Below are 20,334 nucleotides of genomic sequence, written 5' to 3'. Positions count from 1 at the left end.
TAATTCAGACTGGGAGGAAAAAAAAAAGCATAATTTTTAAAACTGTGATAGTAATTAACCATTGGAACAATTTACCAAGGGTTGATGAATAATCCATCACAACATGGGAAATTGTAAATCAAGACTAGATTTTTTCCTAAATGATAGCATCTAGTTCAACCACAGCTATAGGATTTGAATTAATCCAGGGAAGTTTTATGGCCTATATTACAGAGGTCAAATTAGATGATCACTGTGGTCACTTCTGGCCTTAAAAAATTTATGTTTGAGTCTATGAAGCTCCTGAGCTCCCCATACACTTATGTCTTTAATTGGATTCATACAACTTAACTCTTTAGGGGGTGTTACATTCTTGACATTCTATTTGTAACACTAAACACTAGTGAACAATGAAATGTTAAGAATCCTTTATAAACAGAACCACAGCTAGGCATATGTCCATTGTGCAGAGCCCTGACCTCTTGGAATCTGTTGAAACTGAACTTTTGCTCTGAAGCATTCGAGTTAGAGGAGAGAATGAGAGCTCTAACTGCTTGCCCAGGAGGCCAGAAAAGAGCTATTCACACAAAACAAGCTCCCAGGACAAACACCTCCAATCCATTTAGCTGCTAAGGGTTCCCAAACCCATGAAAATCTGCCTGGCTTTAGCCCCCCTAAGAACAATAGGAGATAGACAGAGGTTTGCTGTCAATAGCCCTTCTCACTTTCAGTACTTTTATATTGTTTCTTTTACTGTTGCAGGCCCAATCCAACTGCCTCAGGCAAATTCACAGTTTTCTCAGGATTAGGATCTATGTTTTAATTGTTTAATATAGTGCATTGATATAATTAAAGACAAGATCCCTTAAGAAATAGACTGGTAGAGCCCTATGAGCCCCCCGACCACTTGCCCAGCGACTATATTGGATTATACAAAATTCTGGACCTGTTTTAATTCTTGAATTTTTTCTCACTACCACCTCAAACCTCTTCTGTCTAGATTCTGTATTACATGGCAGACAGTCAGACACCCCCCACTTCACTGCCTGATTCAGAGATATGCGGTAACACAGGAACACCACGGGACAGCAACTAAACTTGTTCATCAGAACATTACAGTCAGATTCAGACCTATGATCAGTATAAAGTGACCTCTGCTGGTCAAAAGGTTTTCCCCTGCACATCTATTAAAACTATTATTTCTATTACAATAGTGCCTGAAGACCCGGGCCCCACTGGGCTAGGCACTTGACCAATAAAAAGGAGAAGAGTTTTTATTGTTTTTTAAAAGCAGAAGCAAACAGAAAAGAAAAGAAAAAAAAGAAAAATACACCGAGGATACTATGTAATAAAAAAGGAATTGGTTGATGCACCACTGGGTGCAAACCAGTACCAGCAAACACAGTAATTTGTTTATTCATTACTATGAAAATCAGCTGGGCTTGTGGGTCAGCGGAAAAAGGAGAACGTGAAATGAGGATTATGAATTTATACACCACATCTAGCAATAGAAATTATGAGCTATGCTCTCCTAGAACAATGAAAAATACTAGATATGAAAAAACACACACTTTTCTGGAAAATGTTTTAAAACCTCTATTTTAAAGTACAGTAATGAGTTGGTGCATAAGTATTACTTGCTTAGGTCAAGGGGTTCTTAAAGGAACCGTCCACTGTACTATAAAAGCAATTTCAACCACAATTGCAACCAATTTCAACCATAAGAGGAAGGACACATGCCTAATGGTGATTATAATTAGAGCAAAGACAAGATTGCTGAGGGGGACTCGGGAATGCTGGGTGCTATTCCTTTGCTACTTACTTGTTCTTGGGCAAGTCAGACCCAAGTTTTGTTTTAAAAAAACCAACTAATTTTGGCTGCCTAGATCTTTGAGTGCCCAAATCGACACTTCTAACATCTGATTTACAAAGACATTTCACACCTGCAGTTCCTGTTTCTTTCACCTTCCCTGGACATGTGGCTGTTTAGCACTCAGGGTGGGCAGTCAGAAATGGAGTTACAGGAGGATATGTCTAATGTAGACACTCACTACAGTGACAGAAGGGATTCTTCTGTCACTGTAGTAAATCTACCTCTCCAAGTCGCAGTAGCTAGGTTGACGGAGGAGTTCTTCAGGCAGCCTAGCGCTGTCTAGACTAGGCTTAGGTTGGCTTAACTATGTATCTCGGCAACATAGCTAGATCAACCTAAGTTTTAGGTGTAGACCAGGCCCAGGATTATTGGACACTTTTCAAAATTTAGGCTTCAGCCTCTCTACACCAGATACGCTTTTTACCAATGGAGTAATACTACCCTCCTTGGGAAAGCACTTGGAAATCCTCAGAGGTAAGGTGCTTTAACTGCAAAGTATTAATTACAGTGATGAACTTGTAACTCCAGAGGGCACCAGAGCCGGTCCGCTACTGCTGAGGGAAAAACTTCCAGCACTGATATATGGGGAGAGCACACATACCTAATATGGAATGGACATGAACAAGCACTCAAAGAAGAACTTAGGGTTCCACCCCTCAATTGTATATGTCATGTACATAACAGTGAAATATGGACAGATGGCTAAAGACAGATAGTATTAAGAGGAACATACAAAGTATCAGTGATGAGAAGGGCAGCTGGTAAATCTGGAAGGAAGTATACAATAAGAAAAGTTTGAGAACCTCTGCTCTAACAGGTTTCAGAGTGGTAGCTGTGTTAGTCTGTATCAGCAGAAAGAAGGAGGAGTACTTGTGGCACCTTAGAGATGAACACATTTATTTGAGCATAAATGTTCGTGCTTTAGCCCACAAAAGCTTATGCTCAAATAAATGTGTTAGTCTCAAAGGTGCCACAAGTACTCCTCGTTCTTTCTGCTCCAACATAAAACCATATATACTCAACTCCCCTTTCCCCTCCAAACCCCTCCTCCCTAAAACACTACCAAAACAAGACACTCCGCTGCAAGCTTCTCCCTTCAAGGAGAGAATGAGAGAACAAACAAATGTGTTGTTACATGGTTTAATGAACTACTGGAAGATGCTCAAACACTACCCTGATAAGTGTGGTACAAGAACCTATACAGAACAAAATGAAGTCTGCTCCCATTTTTGCATTTGATTTTTCTCCATCCCTTGGGGTATTTCATCTGCCTGATTTAGAGTTTAGCTCCTCAGGCCAAGGTCTCTTTTTACAAATTCATTTACAGGTATGTTTTTGGGTGTTTAGTTAGTGCAATGCATAGAAGGTGTCCAATTAAATGAACACACATTGTGGAACTTATAGGTATGTCATACAGAGTGAAATTAACTCCATGACAGAGAAGCCACAGATGACTCAGTTCATTAAAAACCTCACCAGCCATAAATGAAGAAGAGTCAGGACCTGACATTTCCAATCCAAAAACATTAGAAACACTCCCCTCACCGCCATGAAAACCATATCTGTACATCATAAACCCTTCTTTCCCTTGTCAGTGTGAGGGTCTGTGGGCTGGGAGCAGTTGTGATGTTTCTGCAGTTCCGGAGAATTCCCCACAGATAGAACAGCCTTCATCTTAGAACACTATTCCTGCATTCCCTGCTCTTTTCTCTGAGTGGAGGACAGGAAACAGCTGCGAGGTGGTCCCAGTCAGGAGGGAACTGTTTTGGTTGCTGCTGCCTGAAAATTGCTATTAGCTCGAAAAACTGGGAGCACGTAAGTATTATACAGTAAGTTGGGAGCACTGAATATCTGCTCTGCTTGTGTCATAATCATACAGCTAAGGGTTGCATAAAATCCCTCCTCGGTACTGAATCTGTACTGAATCTTTCAAATAACCTAGTTGGCACCTGATCAAAAGGGCCAACGGGGAAAGAAGATACTTTCAAATGAGGGGTGCGGGGGAAGGTTTTATTTGTACTCTCTTTGTTTGTTCCCTCTTTGAACAGAGAGAGGGACCAGGCAGGAAAAAAACATCTCCTGAAAACATACCTGAAATGAGCATCTAAGATTACAAAAATTGTAATTAAGGCAAGGAAATGAGTTAGATTATCTTTTGTTTTAGCTTGCGAATTTTCCTTATGCTAAGAGGTAATTTCATTCCTGTTTTGTAACTGGAAAGCAAAGTCAAAGGGGAATCCTCTGTGTTTTAAATCTTTTTATTTACCCTGTAAAGTTACCTTCCATCCTGATTTTGCAAGTGTGATCCTTTTATTTTTTTAAATAATAGTCTTCTGTTAAGAACCCGATTGATTTTCAGTGTCCAAAAAACCCAGGGGTTTGGTCTGTGCTCACATTGTAACCAATTGGTTAGTATATTATTCTCAAGCTTCCCCAGGAAAGGGGGTGAAGGGGATTGGGGGAATATTTTGGGGAAACAGGGACTCCAACTGTTCCTTCCTGAATTTTTGTCTAAATCACTTGGGGGTGGCAGCAATACCATCCAAGGACAGGGAAAGGATTTAAGTCTTGGGGAAGTTTTTAACCTAAGCTGGTAGAAATAAGTTTAGGGGGTCTTTTGTGCAGGTCCCCACATCTGTACTCCAGAGTGGGAAGAGAACCCTGACAGCTTGGCATTGCTGGAGCAGAAGACCTGACAGGTGGGCAGAAGGAATGAGACTAACTCCGGAGCAAATCTGAACTGGCTCTGGTATTTGCACAGAGAGGCACAGCACATGCTTGGGGAGGTTAAGATCTAGAATAAAATTGTATATGCAACTTAAGCATTTTATTTTGAAGGACAGTTTTTAAAAATTAGTTTGAACAGAAGTTTCCTATTGGCATTTAAATGAGAAAAAAAATCACGTTATGTAATATTGAAAAGGTTTTATTCTAGTCAGTATACAACTGTACCTTTCATTTCACTTTATATAAAAGATGACAAAAAACCCTATATTCAGACAAATATACAGCTCACATCCAAAATATAGTCTTTTTATATTAGTATATGATGTCCAGAAACAATTCATCTCACTCTGTCCCCCAACAATATATGTGCAATGATTAAAATGTAACCCACCATGCAACAGAGAGCTGCCTAAGCAAATGACATCAGTTCATTGGAATATTGCTCTCTGAACATGACTATACTCAAGTTGATTGAAGATTTCCTCTTCTGTTTCTGGAGTAAGCTGGATATTATCTTTGATTGGAGACAATGGGTCTGATGATTTTTTACAAGAGGGGAGCTTTTCAGAGTCTCTGAAAAAAAGACGACAAGCAACCATGTACAATTATGCATGTTGCATTTTCTAATCACAGAACTATAATATGTATGCAAGTATGAAGAAATAGAGGAATGAGCACAAGGTTGAAACTCAAGAAGCCCAGAGTTTTAATCCCAGTTTTGCCACTGATTTGCTGAATACACTGGGCAAGTTACTTCAACTCTCTTCTCCAGCTGTCCTCTGAGGAAAAAGAAAAGTTACTTATCCTACAGTAACTATAGTTCTTGGAAACGTGTTGTCCATATGTATTCCACCCTTGGTGTCCATGGACCTCTACACTTCAGACTGAAGTCTTTTGGCCCACAGTGTCTGTTGGGTTCATGCATCCACCTTAATGGTCCTTGTGCTTCATGCCAAGGGTATAAAGAGTGGAGCTAGTCCAATTGCAACTCAATTCCTTCACCGCAACAGAATCCAGATGGACTCCATACTAGTGAAGGAGGAGGATGGGTCATGGAATACATATAGACAACATTTGTCAGATAACTCCATTTACTGTCATGCAAGTAGCTTTTCTTCCTTTGAGTGCTTGTCCAAACGTATTACACACTTGGGGATTTACCAACAGTGATATGGTGTGAAAGTGGTATACGTCCTGAGTCTACTTAAAAAAAAAAAAAAATTATGTATCAGTTCTGACAAAGGAAGCATCAGACCCTCGCCGCATCTACCAAGAAGTAATGTTTATTGACAGTAGGGATTGAACCTCGAGTAGTTGCTTTGCAGATGTCTGACAGGGGTATGCTTTGTAAGGAGGCTGAAGAAGGTGCCAGAGCCCTAGTGGAGTGAGCCCTTAATCTGAGCTGAGGGAGCTAAACTAACTAATTTGTACCAGAACTCAAAACCACTTGGATAGTCTCCGTGCCGACGTCTGACTCCTCATTCTGTCAGCAAATGCTACAAATAACTTAGGGGAAGATCAAAAGGATTTGGGCCTCTCCAAATTAAAGGATAGGGCCCTATAAACATGCCCTACAAGCACAAATCCTCGTCTCTCCTTTATTAGAATGTGGTTTAGGGAAGAATATTGGCAGATGGTTTAAATGGAAGTCCATAACTACTTCTGATAAGAACCGTGGCCACTGGGAGCTGCGGACAGTCAATGTGAACAAAATGTCTCGCGGCCCGCCAGCAGATTACCCTGATGGGCCACGTGCTGAAGGCTGCCAACCCCTGTAGTACTGCATTATATGAAAGCACACTAGGGAGTACACCAGCAGGCTCTACACTGACATTGGGAGAAAAGAGGCAAAGCCTCATGTCTGTAGAGACAAGTGGGAATGTTTTTCCACTGTGTGCCTGTACATACAGTGATCAAAAACCCCCAAACCTTCTTCTCACACCTTCAGGGTATATTCAGAGTACAGAAATGCTGTTATATTTCTCCACACAATTCCAAAGGGGCTAGGGAGAAAACCAGGGCAGGTGGGGGGAGAAAATAAATTAATCTTTGGAGTGAAGAGTTAAAGCAACTCACCTTCTAAATTGGAAGTTTTTCCAGAGATCACGGATTGTGACCTGCAGTCCTGGCTTATTTTCAGCATTGTGATGATTTTTCTTCTCTGCACTTAGTAGTTTCTTGCTTAACCCACTGACTTTAGCTGGCATCAGTGGCTTGAGTTTTGTCACAACATGTGATCTTACAAAATTGGATCTCTGTAAACCAGGAACCTGTGGGTATAAATACTAAATCATTATAAAGCTCTCGCAGAAATGATCATGAGCAAACAATATGGGCTAATGCTGTACAATTGTATTTATTTTACGCAAGGGTTAAAATAAATAAAATTGTTTTGCTGGAGAATGTAAGTAGTGTTTGCTTGTGCATACAGAAAGGCACTCAACTTGCTTTGAGGACATCAAGAGATGAAGAATCCACCCCTTCCCTTGCTAGTTAATCACCCTCACAGTTAAAAAAATTCTGCCTAATTTCTCATTTGTTATACATATATTTTTATTTCTAATTGCTGCCTTCTCTTGCTACTGAACCATGATGGACTTTTAGCCAAAGTTGCCCTCTTTCTCCATTACGAATCATACCTTTTGGTCAGCTAATAAAAACTCTTCTTAAAGAGCTCTCAATTTTCATTCACATTTTTCTCCTAATAATTTTTCCTCAGCTTTGGGATATTAGCCCTTTTGAAGCAGCAAGTATATATTTTTGGGGCTGGAACTGTCCTCTGGCTATTCTGACTATAATTAGGGCATGATCACTGGTCCCTACACAACCACTCACTTCCAGTCCAGTGATTAATTAATCTTTATCCGTCATAATGAGGGCCAAAATAGTTCTCACACAAGATATTTCCCTCAGTTTGAGTTAGAAAATCACCTATTTTTAGAAACTAATGATGTTTTACTAGTGTCAGACAAATGAATTACTGAATGTTATGCTTGTGACAGAGCAATGAAAATAATTTAAAGCTTTGAGCACTAGGATTTTTAGAATTCATCTATAACAACTTTCTTTCTTCCCAATTCTTTCACTTTCATTTGAGTTCCCTATCAAAAAATACACAAATCTGATCAGTCCTGTAAAATGATAATTTACTATTCACAAGGAGGAATATCTAAACTGTTCAAGAGACTGATATTCTGGACTACATATATGTAATTGCATACAAATAAACTGTATTAAAAAAGTTATTCAGGTTTCAAAGTCATGTGGCAAACGGTATTAGAAGAAGGGTGTAAGAATATTTTATGGAACTGGAAGGTATCAGGGATTATCAATTTGTCCATCCTGAAGATTCCCCCCAAAAAAAAAATCAATAAAAAATTGTTTTTAAGCAACAAGGATGCAAAATTGCTTTGAAAAGTATAACAGTGGTGTTATACAAACTCTACTTTCAGCCCAAACACAGCAGAATAGGGGTAATATCTTAACACCCTCATAATGGGACTGATTTTTTCATAAATTCATGGTCTTACACCATACTCATCCTCATTAATTAGGTTTTGTCTCTGTTCACTGATCAGTAAAACATTACTGTACCCCCAACACCAAGGGACCCTGAGTTTCCTGAAACTTTTTGGATATGTTAGATCAAAGGTACTTATGTGGCTTCTGCACAATCTTTAATGCATTTATCCTCATAACAGTTCTGAGAGACAAGGAAGTATTACTGCCCCTGTTCTACAGATGGGAAACTGAGGCACATAGAGATTAAGTCACACAGGAAATCTGGAAGAATAGAATTGAACCCAGATCTCCCAACTCCCAGGCTAGTGCCCTAACCATTCCACAACCTGCACTCTCCTCAAAGAGCCATATGTCATTCTAATGAAAAGTACACATCAAAATTTTGAAAAAAAAGCAAGAAACAGATAGAGAATATTTCAGAAGGTAAGGAAAAGTTAAAATTTCTTTACATGGAAAGCAACCCAATAACCACAAGGTGTCACTATTATTACAAGGAGTGCATGCAACACTGCTGTGGATACTTGTGATTTTTTAATATTTATAAAACAGTTCCTTACTAAAAATTAGTGAAAACTAAGGCTATGTCTATTCTAGCCGAAGATACCTTGTGAGTACTTTTCTGGCTGGGGTGGAGGGTGTGCAGGGGAAGAAAAACATATATGGTCTTGTTCACACTTATCAGTAAAACCAGGCAAAGCTGTGTTTATCGATTGCTTGTCTATTCATTTACAATGTAGCTGTAATTTGTAATATACATAGGAACTTAAGGTTCTTTAAACCAGTTAAAATCTTAGAAATGTCCTGGACTTTAGTGAAGGAACATGGTAAACAGAAGTGTGGTTAAAATCCCACAGCAAACTATGGTCATGTTAATGGTTCTAACCAGGGTTTATAACCAGGTCCCCTGTTTCAGTTGCATTTGTAGTATGAATGAGCATCAGGAATGACAAGTTAGAGAAGTGCTGTCATGCCTTCTCTGGTTAGCATATAATAGTGCCTGAGACCCAACCTGACTAAAGTCTTACAATGAGTGAGTGTAGTGGTCTACCCAAGACTTTGGCCTTCAAAATTCAGTGGATCATACATTAAAATTAAAGAAAGGTTATACCTTGCTCCTTAGCAGTGTATGCTTTCTTTCAGTACATACAGTGGAAAACGGGGCAGAGCTTTGAGAACTTGGATCATCACCTGGCTTTAGTCTGGAGTCAGATTCCTTTGGGACAAAAATATTTTATATCATTTAGGTTTTAAAACTGACTTTTTCATAACAAAACAATTTACATATTATGTATGTGTACACACACACTTATTCAGTTTACAACATTTTAAAAGCTTCCCTGAGAGCCTCTGCTTGTTTTCACTGAGCAATACTGTATAAATATATGCACATTGAAAGGGACTTCTTCAGTCACTGGTAAAAGCAGATTCAGAAATCTAAATGCATTAGTCATCTTAATCTTACTCTTTGCATGAGCAGCAATGGAAAAACTGAAAATATAAACTAAAACTAGGAATTATTTTGGGGGAAGTTTTATAGCCTGCATAATAGAGGTCAGACTAGATCACAGTGGTCTCTCCTGGCTTAGAATCTGAGAGTCTATGAAAATAAAAGGACTGACTCAAAGAGCCAAATGTCAAACTAATATGCCAATCCATGCTGCATGGACATGTCCACCATACAGACAAGTAGCTTTTGTCATTAGAAATTAACCTATTCATAGGGCATTATTTTGAAGAGGAAAGTCAGATGGATCACTACTTTAATTAGTGTGACCTGTTTGCAAACGCCTGAGACAGTACTGAAAATATTACCCTAAACCCTGATGAATTAGCCCACATTACCAGTACAGCTGAATTGAAACAAAGCTAATTTTCTTACTTCTGCTTCCGAGTCTTTGTTAGACACCTGCGATATTCTTGAGAAGTCCAAGCTGCTTTCCGATAGCTCACTAGACCCCTGAGACTGCGAAGAACACTCCATTTCCAGTAAGGGGGAGGATTCTTCATCTGACTCATCACCTCCTGCATTGCTGACTGTATGTAATCTAGATATCTCACAACCCTGGGACACCCTTTGACTGTTTCTCTGTCGGTGAAACTGCTGTAACAGCAGCACGCCAGGAGATGGGCTGGGTGTCCCAGGACTCTCTCCAAGGCTTCCAGACCAACTGAAACAACTTCTCTGTGTTTCCACAGGGGATGATGAGACAGTTCTTGTAAACTTCCCAGTCTCCGAACACTGAGGAACAGGATCTTCTGTTATACTTTTAGTTTCTTGGGCCTGACAATCCAACTTGACATCCTGTGATGGTTGGGCAGTTTCATTCTTTGTTGTACAATCAACCATAGCGGTGGCATGGCAGAAGAACCTAACATACATAAAATGAAAGATACAAGGGATAAAGAAGTGGAGGGGAAAAAAAAGTTATCAGTTTTTCAAATGAAAGTGTCATTTTCACACTCACAGCAATTTTGTTTTGGAAGTGCTATTTACAGCTTTATAGGTGTTCTAGCTCAATGGAAGCAGCAGTAATACCAGTCACCGTCTGCCCTTGTTTGCTATTAGAACTACACTAATCTGAATTTTGAGGAGAAGCCCCAGTGAGGTTTGCAAACAAATAAGGCCACTGCAGCATCATACTCCTCTCAGACTAACAGGTCTACCTCCTCTCTCATGCCCTGGCCCCAACAATACTGGGTAAGCTGTAGGATGGAGCTACTGACAGCCAACCCTCATTCTTAGCTAGACCTGCCACCCTAGTGTTGCAGAGATAGTGGGGACGGGCAGGCTAACCGTTTTTGTGGTTAAGACATGAGGTGAGACCTTGGTTCAATTCCCAACTTTGTTGCAGACTTGTGTGTGACCGTGAGCAAGACACTAGGACCCCGACCCTGCAAACATTTATGTACATGCTTAACTTCAAAGATGCAAATAGCTCCATTGACTTCAATGGGACTACTCATGCTTAAAGTTATGCACATGTGTAAATGTTTTCAGGAATAGGGCCTTAATCTTTCTGTGCTACAGTTCTCTACTTGTAAAATGAGAATAATACTTCTCTAATGCCCTGTGAAATATGATATCATTAATGAATGTAAGTAGCTCAGACATTTTGCTAATAGGAGCCATATACATATTAACTGATGGATAACTTTGTATGAGATTACTACAGGAGTGAGCTAGAATTCATCCAGCCCTTTCAACTTTGGCAGTTACTGCTAGGGACTGTTGCCACAGCCTCATTTAAGCTCTCTCTGAAACAGAGCTCCACCTTGGGGGAAAACAACTGGCAAATCCTGGTTTCTGGGGTGAGATGTCAAAGCTGGATGCTGTGCAATTCTAGCTCTTGTACAGCCTAGCAGAGCCACAGGACCTCACTGATACATGTTTTAAGAACTTTTTCTGAAACATGTTCTCCAACATTTAAGTGAAGTAATACAATTTATAAGTTAAAATGGTTTGCTTTGATATCAACTATGCATAACAGTCTTCTCATTTTATGTGCCTCTCTTTTAAAAAGCTCATAATCAAGTAGGTAGTGAATATGCTCTTCCAGGATGAATTGCTTCTATCCCTGGTATAACACTGCAGCTATTTTTAGAATAGCTATTGCATAATCTGGAAATTAAATACCATCAGTTGCTAATAAACTTTTATATCTATAGAGTATTATAGCATGGAAGACTGACAGAAGAAAAATAATTCTGTTTTACAGAAGTCTTGCAGTACTCTGCAGTTACAGTAAAAACTAGACACTTAACTATATGCCCCTAATAAGTTAGGCTGACTTCCCCTTCTTTTCCAGGAAGAACAGGACAAAATAAGCATACAAATACGGCAAGAAAGCCCAGCATCAGATGTGTAATGCCAGTTCACTGCAGCCACACATTGTCTACTTTAAGAAATGTATGCAAATAGGTGCAAACAAGCCTCAGAAAGTCAGACTGATTAGGTTCTGGATGTAGCCTGCATCCATGAAACCTAGCTGGGAGACTTTAGAATCCTTGTATTGTCCCACTTTATATCCTCCTAAACTACTCAGCACACTACAAGCCGATGGAAGACAAGAGTGGAAGTTGGATTGGCGTCAATATTCCGTTAACCTTACATATAAAAAACACAATCTTAAAATGAAGGAATTTAAACAATATGAAACCAAAGTCAATTGGGATTTTCCACTCTTCTACAGAATCCTACAGATGAATTAATTCATAAAAAAGAGCTGAAACACATTCAAACAACATTACATCACTAAATGCAGTTAATACACATCACAGTCTTCACACTAAGCCCAGTGCTTAAGGAGGAAGCATGGTTCAGTAGATAGGACACTGGATGAAGAGTCAGGAGACCTGGGTTCTGTTTCTGGTTTCACTTCTCCTCTGCTTTGACCTTGGGGAAGTCACTTTACCTTTTGTTCAATGGTTTCTGCTCCCACCTTTTGTACATCTATTGACATTGTAAGCTCTTTGGGGGTGGGAACTGTCTCTCACTATGCGTCTGTACCATGCCTAATACAAGGGGTCTCTGATCTCCATTGGGAGTTTTGAGGCACTTTTGTAATACACATAATGAACAGTAAAAGTAGGAAAACTGCAATGTTAAACTCTTAGTATTTCATAAGAATTTAATCTTGACATTTTTAATATTATATTACTCATTAAAATGGTGATTTAAACATGCCTGCTTCTAGTCCCTGGAACAACAATAGCACCGCTCTCTTCATTTTTCCTCTGCAGAAAGGAAGCAAATTTGTTCCTGACTTTAGGTTGGGTGTTTGAGCTCTCTTTACTGAAAGAGTCCCCTGAAGCATGAATCGATGACACTGCAGAGAGACACTTCTGTGGCTCACCATCTTCACTGTTTTCTTTCTTGGGCTTTTTTGCTTTTGAAAACGAATACTGACTCAACAGATCTCCATCCGACATCTCTTCTAAACAGAAAGAATACAGTTCTCATTAAGTTTAATATCACTGTAGAAATGCCCTGTAGAATGAACTCTCCCAGCTGGTAAGAAATGAGCTGAATTGAACATTATGCCATTTACCATTGTAACAAACCTGAAATGCTGTTAATTTCAGAATGGTGTAGACATTTAGGAGATTATGGTATTTAACACAAATGTTGGCCAGTAAATTTATATTTGTAAGAACACGTACTAGACAAGTAATGCACTACCAAGTGGCCTGTTTCACAAATCGTATTAGGATAAAATTCCAAAATTACTACTACTACTGCTCATTTATATAAACACTGCACATGCAGACTATTTTCTCAGAGTAAGAAGCAATACTTGCTTCACTGAGTATATAAACAGAGAGACGGGGACAACAGTTTAGAAAAAGGAGGGCACAAGAAAACAATTAGTGAGGAAAACAAGGTAGAAAGGATCACTGAAAGAAACAGTACTGAAGAGAAAAAGAGGTCATGTGCTTGGATAACAAATACTGAAAGCCTGTTCCAAGCATGACAGGGGGTCTAAAACCAAGAAATGGACCAAGTAAGCACTGAGAGAAGAGACAGCACTGAGAGAAGTACGTGGAGCTAATAAGGGCTGAGACTTAAACAGGGCAAGATTATGTAAGGCCTTGAAAGTTAGGATAAGGATCTTGAGTTTGAAACAGTAAGCAAAAACAGACCAGTAAAAAGGTGCAAGTGGAGAGTAAATCTACCTAGGAAGCAGAATTTGTGATAACCCAGAGATGAGAGAAGCTGGAGGGAAGAATGTCACAGTAGTCAAGGCAAGAAGTGACAAAGGCTTAGCAGAGGCATGGACAGGAAGAGGCTGAAGCTGTGATAAATGAGGGTGAGTGGGGTAGCTCCCTTTTATGGGCACCCAGCCATCCAGTAACTGTAAAAACCCTCTTAGTAGCTGTTCTCTAATTGCTCTACCTGTAAAGGGTTAAAAAGTCTCACTGCTATGCACAGGTAAAAGGAAGCGAGTTGGCACCTGGCCAAAAGTGCCAATGGGAAGGCTAGAACTTTTTAAAATTGAAAGAAGACTCCCCTTTTGTCTGTCTGTGGTTGTTTTCTAGGGGAGAAGCAGACAGGGCAGAGCTATGTTGCAAGAAGCATGGGGCCAGGTATGAAAAATCCTTGGTATCATATCTAGAAACTACTCATTTGAAACCCCAGATATGTAAGTAGATCAGGAAATGTCTAGGAAAACGTGATTACGTTGATCTCTTTATGGCTTGTGACTGCTCTGTGCTAACCCTGGGTGCTTTTGTTTTGTTGTAACCTTTAAGCTGGACCACAAGAGAGCTATTCTTGATGCTTAATCCTTGTGGTTACTTTTTTTTTAAATCTAGCAATAGCTAAGAGGTTTGTGCACGTTTAGTTAGCTGGTGGCAACAGCTGATTTCCTTTGTTTTCCCTTCTCAGCCCTTCCCCAGAGGGGAGTGAAAGGGCTTGAGGGTACCCCCTGGAAAGGAATTCCTAAGTGTGCCTTCCTGGGCTCTTAAAGGGGCTCTGCACTTGGGTGCTGGCAGCATTTACCATTCCAAGGTCAGAGAGAAGCTGTAATCTTGGGAGTTTACTACAAGCCTGGAGTGGCCAGTATTAATTTTTAGAATCCTTGCAGGCCCCCACCTTCTGCACGCGAAGTGTTAGAATGGGGAATCAGCCTTGACAGAAGCAGAGGAGACAACTCCACTGAAGACACCAGATAGACCAGGGGTGGCCAACCTGTGGCTCTGGAGCCACATGTGGCTCTTCAGAAGTTAATATGCGGCTCCTTGTATAGGCACCGACTCCAGGGCTGGAGCTACAGGCGCCAACTTTCCAATGTGCTGGAGGGTGCTCACTGCTCAACCCGTGGCTCTGCCTCAGGCCCTGCACCCACTCCACCCCTTCCCCTAAGCCTGCCATGCCCTCGCTTCTCCACCATCCCCCTCCTCAGAGCCTCCTGCACGCCACAAAACAGCTGATTGGAGGTGCAGGGAAGGAGGGGGTGGCGCCCATCGGCCGGCTGCCAGTGGGTGCTGGGAAGGGGAAGCTGCTGACGTATTACTGTGGCTCTTTAGCCATGTACATTGGTAAATTCTGGCTCCTTCTCAGGCTCAGGTTGGCCACCCCTGAGATAGACCAAGCAGAGTAAGAACAAAGAAGTGCCACTTTCACTTAGCTAGCAATAACTCATCAGTTACCTTGGTAAGGGTAGCTTCAGTGGAACAGAGGGCAGAAGCCAGATTGAAGAATATAATGGGAAAACTGGAAGACAGAGCATCTAGGCAGTGGGAATAGACAGAATGCTCAAGGAACTTGGATATGGAAAGTAAGAAGGAGGAGCATATACAATATTTTTGAGAACTCCTCTGCCTGCATCCCACCCTGTGACTGGTGGGATATTTTCTAGTGCCTTATGAGCCATTATAAAAACAAACAAAACAAACCATATAATTTGAAATAGATTTTTAAAAATAATTTTAAGCAATGTAATTAAAAATTTGGCAGAATGAGATTTCTAACAAAACGGCTAAACTTTTGAAAGTCCAAAAGCAAATCAGATGAAACCTAAAACTCCAATATATAATCAAAACTCCAATTGTTACTTAGTTTTAGTATTTTGTCTCCTCGGTCTTGCAACACGTTTAAACACACAAACACACACACACTTAAAATTCTTCATATAAAAATATACTGGAGATGGAGTTCTCAACCTCAAGCCTTCAACTCAACTAAAAAAAAGGGTCTCCTTTTTTCCCTTTCTGTTCTGATAATTTTTGTGTAGAGACACATACCACTTCTTGATCTTTTGACTAGTAGTTCCTTGCTTGGAAGTTTCAGGCCTTTGATACTAATTATTTTCTCAATGCCTTTGGTAGTTGATTTCTCTAGCAAACGAGTGGTACATGTGGTAATGTCTGTATTATGACCAGGCTTGTAGTCTCTGCTCCAAATGCTGTTTACACAGTATGGCTTCTGACTACCAGCTCTATCATTCCAGCCGCGACTTCTTGGCCGTGAAGGCTACAAAAAATAAAAAGAAGAGAACAAAACATGTGTTGGAGAGAAATTTATTAAACCTAGGATTCCCCACTTTAGTGTATCAGGATGATTTGACATTTATACAACAGCTATGACAGACCGATCTGCTCTTCATTCACATTTTATTCTCATTTCCACATTTTCAAATTCTTCCCATATAAATTAATTTTTGTGTTGCCACATCCTTTTCCCTCCAAGTGTGGTGTGATTGACTGCTAGTCTAAGACAGATATAAAGAGGCAAAACAATCAAAACAATTTAAATTTCTGTTATGAAAACAATTAGAGGAAATATTTTGTATTGAGTTAAATACAGCAAACGTGACATCCCAATAAATTTTTAGAGTTATATTTGAACCAGTTACTTCCATAGATAAGCCTTTAATTAATCCTTTCTGAACCGATATGGAAATAGATGTTAAAAAGTCAGATGGTTTGAAGCAGCTTAAGATTTTTAGTTTGTGCAGGACAACTAGAAGTATAGAGACTTAAGTAATACTCCAAGTAAAGCGATGCTGTTTTTCCTCTCTGGACACCCAGGTACAAATTTTTATTAGGATAAAAATAAGTGCAGGGATTCCAGTGTAATCCTCAGAATACATACAGCCAAGTCATAAAAACCACTAAAAATGTGGTACAATAATATGTGCTGAAGAGTTTCCCAGGAGTGGAAAAAGGGCATCTCAGCTAAGGAAGGAAGAGCATTGGCAGTACCTTGGAGAAAAGTTGACAAAATGCCATCTTCCTTTCCACTACCATTTGGTCCCTCACTTTCACAAGCAATACATTTCTACATCAAAATGAAGAATATAAACACAGATTTATTTTTGCATATTCCCAATGTATGATACTTTCCCTTCATTTACTCAGACCAGGTGATTCTGGCCACCCTACGTCAGTTGTAGATGTCACATGACAAAAGATGCCAATGAAGATCATCTGTTCTGGATGTTCTAACCAATCTATTTCCTTGTCTGTCCACCATCCCTTGTAAACTGAAGAAGTATGTTTCCTTTGACCAAAACAAGGTCAGTAGGCCCCTTTTCAGCATTTATAGTGTGCAAGTGCCATTTCTTAACTTTCTAAGTACTTCCTGATGACAAGTTATCTCAGAAATATAATGCATAATGATTGTGGAAAGATTTTTGCACCACAAGCAAGAACTTTAATCCAGGGATTGAAAATTCCTGGTATATTCAGATCTCAACTAGCACCAGAAAAGCTTGACTGGTCCACGGAACCATAAGGTTTGCTATCTCACCAACAATTAGAGCAAAGAACTACAGTTATGCACACCATAGAAAGCTGGGAACATTATAAAGTAGATTCTAGTTCTGGCAGTGCATAAAACAATGCACCCTGAAACTACCTCACTTGATTTACTATCTTTCTTCCCCTTATAACAGTGGTTCCCAAACTTTAACAGCACGCAAACCCCTTTCACTAAATTGTGAAATCTCGTGAATCCCCTCCTAAAAATGAATATTTCCAGGGATTTAAGTTTAAATTTCCTCCGCACTCCGCGGGGCTCCTGCTGCTGGGCCCCGCCGTCAACTGAGCTCGGGCTGCAGGTCCCGCTGAATGCCGGGGCTTGGGCTGCCAGACCCAATTGCCCAGCCCCGCTCTCCCTGGGGCTTGGGCTGCCAGCCCCGAGCAGAGTGCTACAGTTCAGGCTGCTGGCTCCCCCACTCACAGGGGCAGGGCTTGGGCTGCCAGCCCCAACTGCCCTTCCCTGCTCTCCCTGAGGCTCAGACTGTCTACCCTGCAACTGGGTCCCACCGGCTGCCTCCAATGCCCGGGGTCCTTTGGCCGCCATTAGTGAAATTTTTCTACAAACCCCCTCTAATGTTCTGCGAACCCCCAGGGGTTCGCGAACCGCAGTTTGGGAACCACTGCCTTATAACTTCAATTGTAAAATGTTTGCAACAGCTACCATCACAATTGGTATATTTGAAAGGGTTTATTTAGGGATGCCGATTAATCACAGTTAACTCATGCGATTAACTCAAAAAAATTAATTGCAATTAATCACACTGTTAAACAATAGAATACCAATTGAAATGTATTACATATTTTTGGATGTTTTTCTACATTTTCGAATGTTGATTTCTATTACAAAGAATACAAAGTGTACAGTGCTCACTTTACATTATTTTTTATTACAAATATTTGCACTGTAAAAATGATAACCAAAAGTAATAGTATTTTTCAAAAAGAAAAGGAGTACTTGTGGCACCTTAGAGACTAACCAATTTATTTGAGCATAAGCTTTCGTGAGCTACAGCTCACTTCATCGGATACATAAAGTGGAAAATGCAGAGAGGATTTTTTATACACACAGACCATGAAAAAATGGGTGTTTATCACTTCAAAAGGTTTTCTCTTCCCCCACCCCACTCTCCTGCTGGTAATAGCTTTTGCGAATACAGACTAACACAGCTGCTACTCTGAAACCAGTATTTTTCAATTCACCTCATACAAGTACTGTAGTCAGTGGCGTGGCCAGGTGGAGAAAACAGGGGGAGCGGAGATAAAAAAAAGGTGCCACCCACTAGTACTCACCTGGCGGTGCTCTGGGTCTTGGGCGGTGGGTCAGACAGCGCTCCGGGTCTTGGGTGGCGCTCCGGGTCTTCAGCAGCGCCTCAGCGTCAGGTCCTTCACTCACTCCGGTCTTCGGTGGCACTGAAGGACCCCCCCCCCGCCACCACAATGCCGCCAAAGACCGGAGCGAGTGAAGGACCCGACGCTGAAGCGCTGCTGAAGACCCGGAGCGCTGCCGGGTGAGTAAAAATTTAAAAGGCGCCAAAGAATTAAAAAGACGCCACTTCTGCTCAGTGGGGGAGCGGCCGCTGCCCCGCTCCCCCCCAGCTACACGACTGACTGTAGTGCAATCTCTTGATCATGAAAGTGAAACTTACACATGTAGATTTTATTTTGTTACATAACTGCACTCAAAAACAAAACTATGTAAACTTTAGAGCCTACAAGGCCACTCAGTCCTACTTCTTGTTCAGCCAATCGCTAAGACAAACAAGTTTGTTTACATTTATGGGAGATACTGCTCCCTGCTTCTTATTTACAATGTCACCTGAAAGCGAAAACAGGCATTCGCATGGCACTGTTGGAGCCGGCCTTGCAAGGTATTTACATGCCAGATATGCTATACATTCGTATGCCCCTTCGTGCTTCGGCCACCATTCCAGAGGACATGCTTCCACACTAATGATGTTCATTAAAAAAATGTGTTAATTTGTGACTGAACTCCTTGGGGGAGAATTGTATGTCTCCTGTTCTGTTTTACCTGCATTCTGCCATATATTTCATGTTATAGCCGTCTCGGATGATGACCCAGCACATGTTCTTTTTAAGTACACTTTCGCAGCAAATTTGACAAAACGCAAAGACTGTACCAGTGTGAGATTATTGAAGATAGCTTCAGCACTCGACCCAAGATTTAAGAATCTGAAGTGCCTTACAAAAGCTGAGAGGGACGGGGTGTGGAGCATACTTTCAGAAGTCTTAAAAGAGCAACACTCCAATGTGGAAACTACAGAACTTGAAGCACCAATAGAGAAAATCAACCTTCTGCTGGTGGCATCTGACTCAGATGACGAAAATGAACATGCATCAGTCCGCTCTGCTTTGGATCGTTATTGAGCAGAACCCATCATCAGCATTGACACATGTCCTGTGGAATGATGGTAGAAGCCTGAAGGGACATATGAATTTTTAGCGCATCTTGCAAGGCCGGCTCCAACAGTGCCATGCGAATGGCAGTTTTCACTTTCAGGTGACATTGTAAACAAGAAGCAGGCAGCGTTATCTCCTGCAAATGTAAACAAACATGTTTGTCTGAGCAATTGGCTGAAGTAGGACTGAGTGGCCTTGTAGGCTCTAAAGTTTTACATTGTTTTATTTTTGAATGCAGTTATTTTTGTACATAATTCTACATTTGTATGTTCAACTTTCATGATAAAGAGATTGCACTACCGTTCTTGTATTAGATGAATTGAAAAATACTATTTCTTGTGTTTCTTTACAGTGCAAATACTTGTAATCAAAATGAATATAAAGTAATCACTGTACACTTTGTATTGTGTTGTAACTGAAATCAATATATTTGAAAATGTAGAAAACATCCAAAAATATTTAAATAAATGGTATTCTATTATTGTTTAACAGCGTGATTATTTTTTTCAATCGCTTGACAGCCCTAGTTTTATTGTTATATGAGCTGAAGGGTT

The 20,334-nt window shown here is 40.4% G+C and overlaps 1 protein-coding gene across 4 annotated transcripts in view; it reads right to left on the bottom strand.

Annotated features, from left to right (window-relative positions):
• Positions 1-4,757: 4,757 nt before the first annotated feature.
• The window catches only part of EXO1 (exonuclease 1), a 28,093-nt gene continuing 12,516 nt past the window's right edge, over positions 4,758-20,334 (bottom strand). For all 4 annotated transcript variants that reach the window (XM_048843749.2, XM_048843748.2, XM_048843752.2 and 1 more), the window contains 6 exons: positions 15,845-16,073; positions 12,786-13,035; positions 9,981-10,470; positions 9,210-9,314; positions 6,656-6,849; positions 4,758-5,152 (listed from right to left, as the gene is read on the bottom strand). In XM_048843749.2, the coding sequence (XP_048699706.1) occupies positions 5,008-5,152; positions 6,656-6,849; positions 9,210-9,314; positions 9,981-10,470; positions 12,786-13,035; positions 15,845-16,073 (1,413 nt within the window). In that variant the 3' untranslated portion in view covers positions 4,758-5,007. The remainder of the gene's footprint in view (positions 5,153-6,655; positions 6,850-9,209; positions 9,315-9,980; positions 10,471-12,785; positions 13,036-15,844; positions 16,074-20,334) is intronic.

Source organism: Caretta caretta, chromosome 3 (assembly GCF_965140235.1).
Source record: "Caretta caretta isolate rCarCar2 chromosome 3, rCarCar1.hap1, whole genome shotgun sequence".
In the NCBI taxonomy this organism is placed as follows: Eukaryota; Metazoa; Chordata; order Testudines; family Cheloniidae; genus Caretta; species Caretta caretta.
The sequence above is the reverse complement of the archived record's forward strand: the minus strand, read 5'-3'. Positions and strand labels throughout refer to the sequence as shown.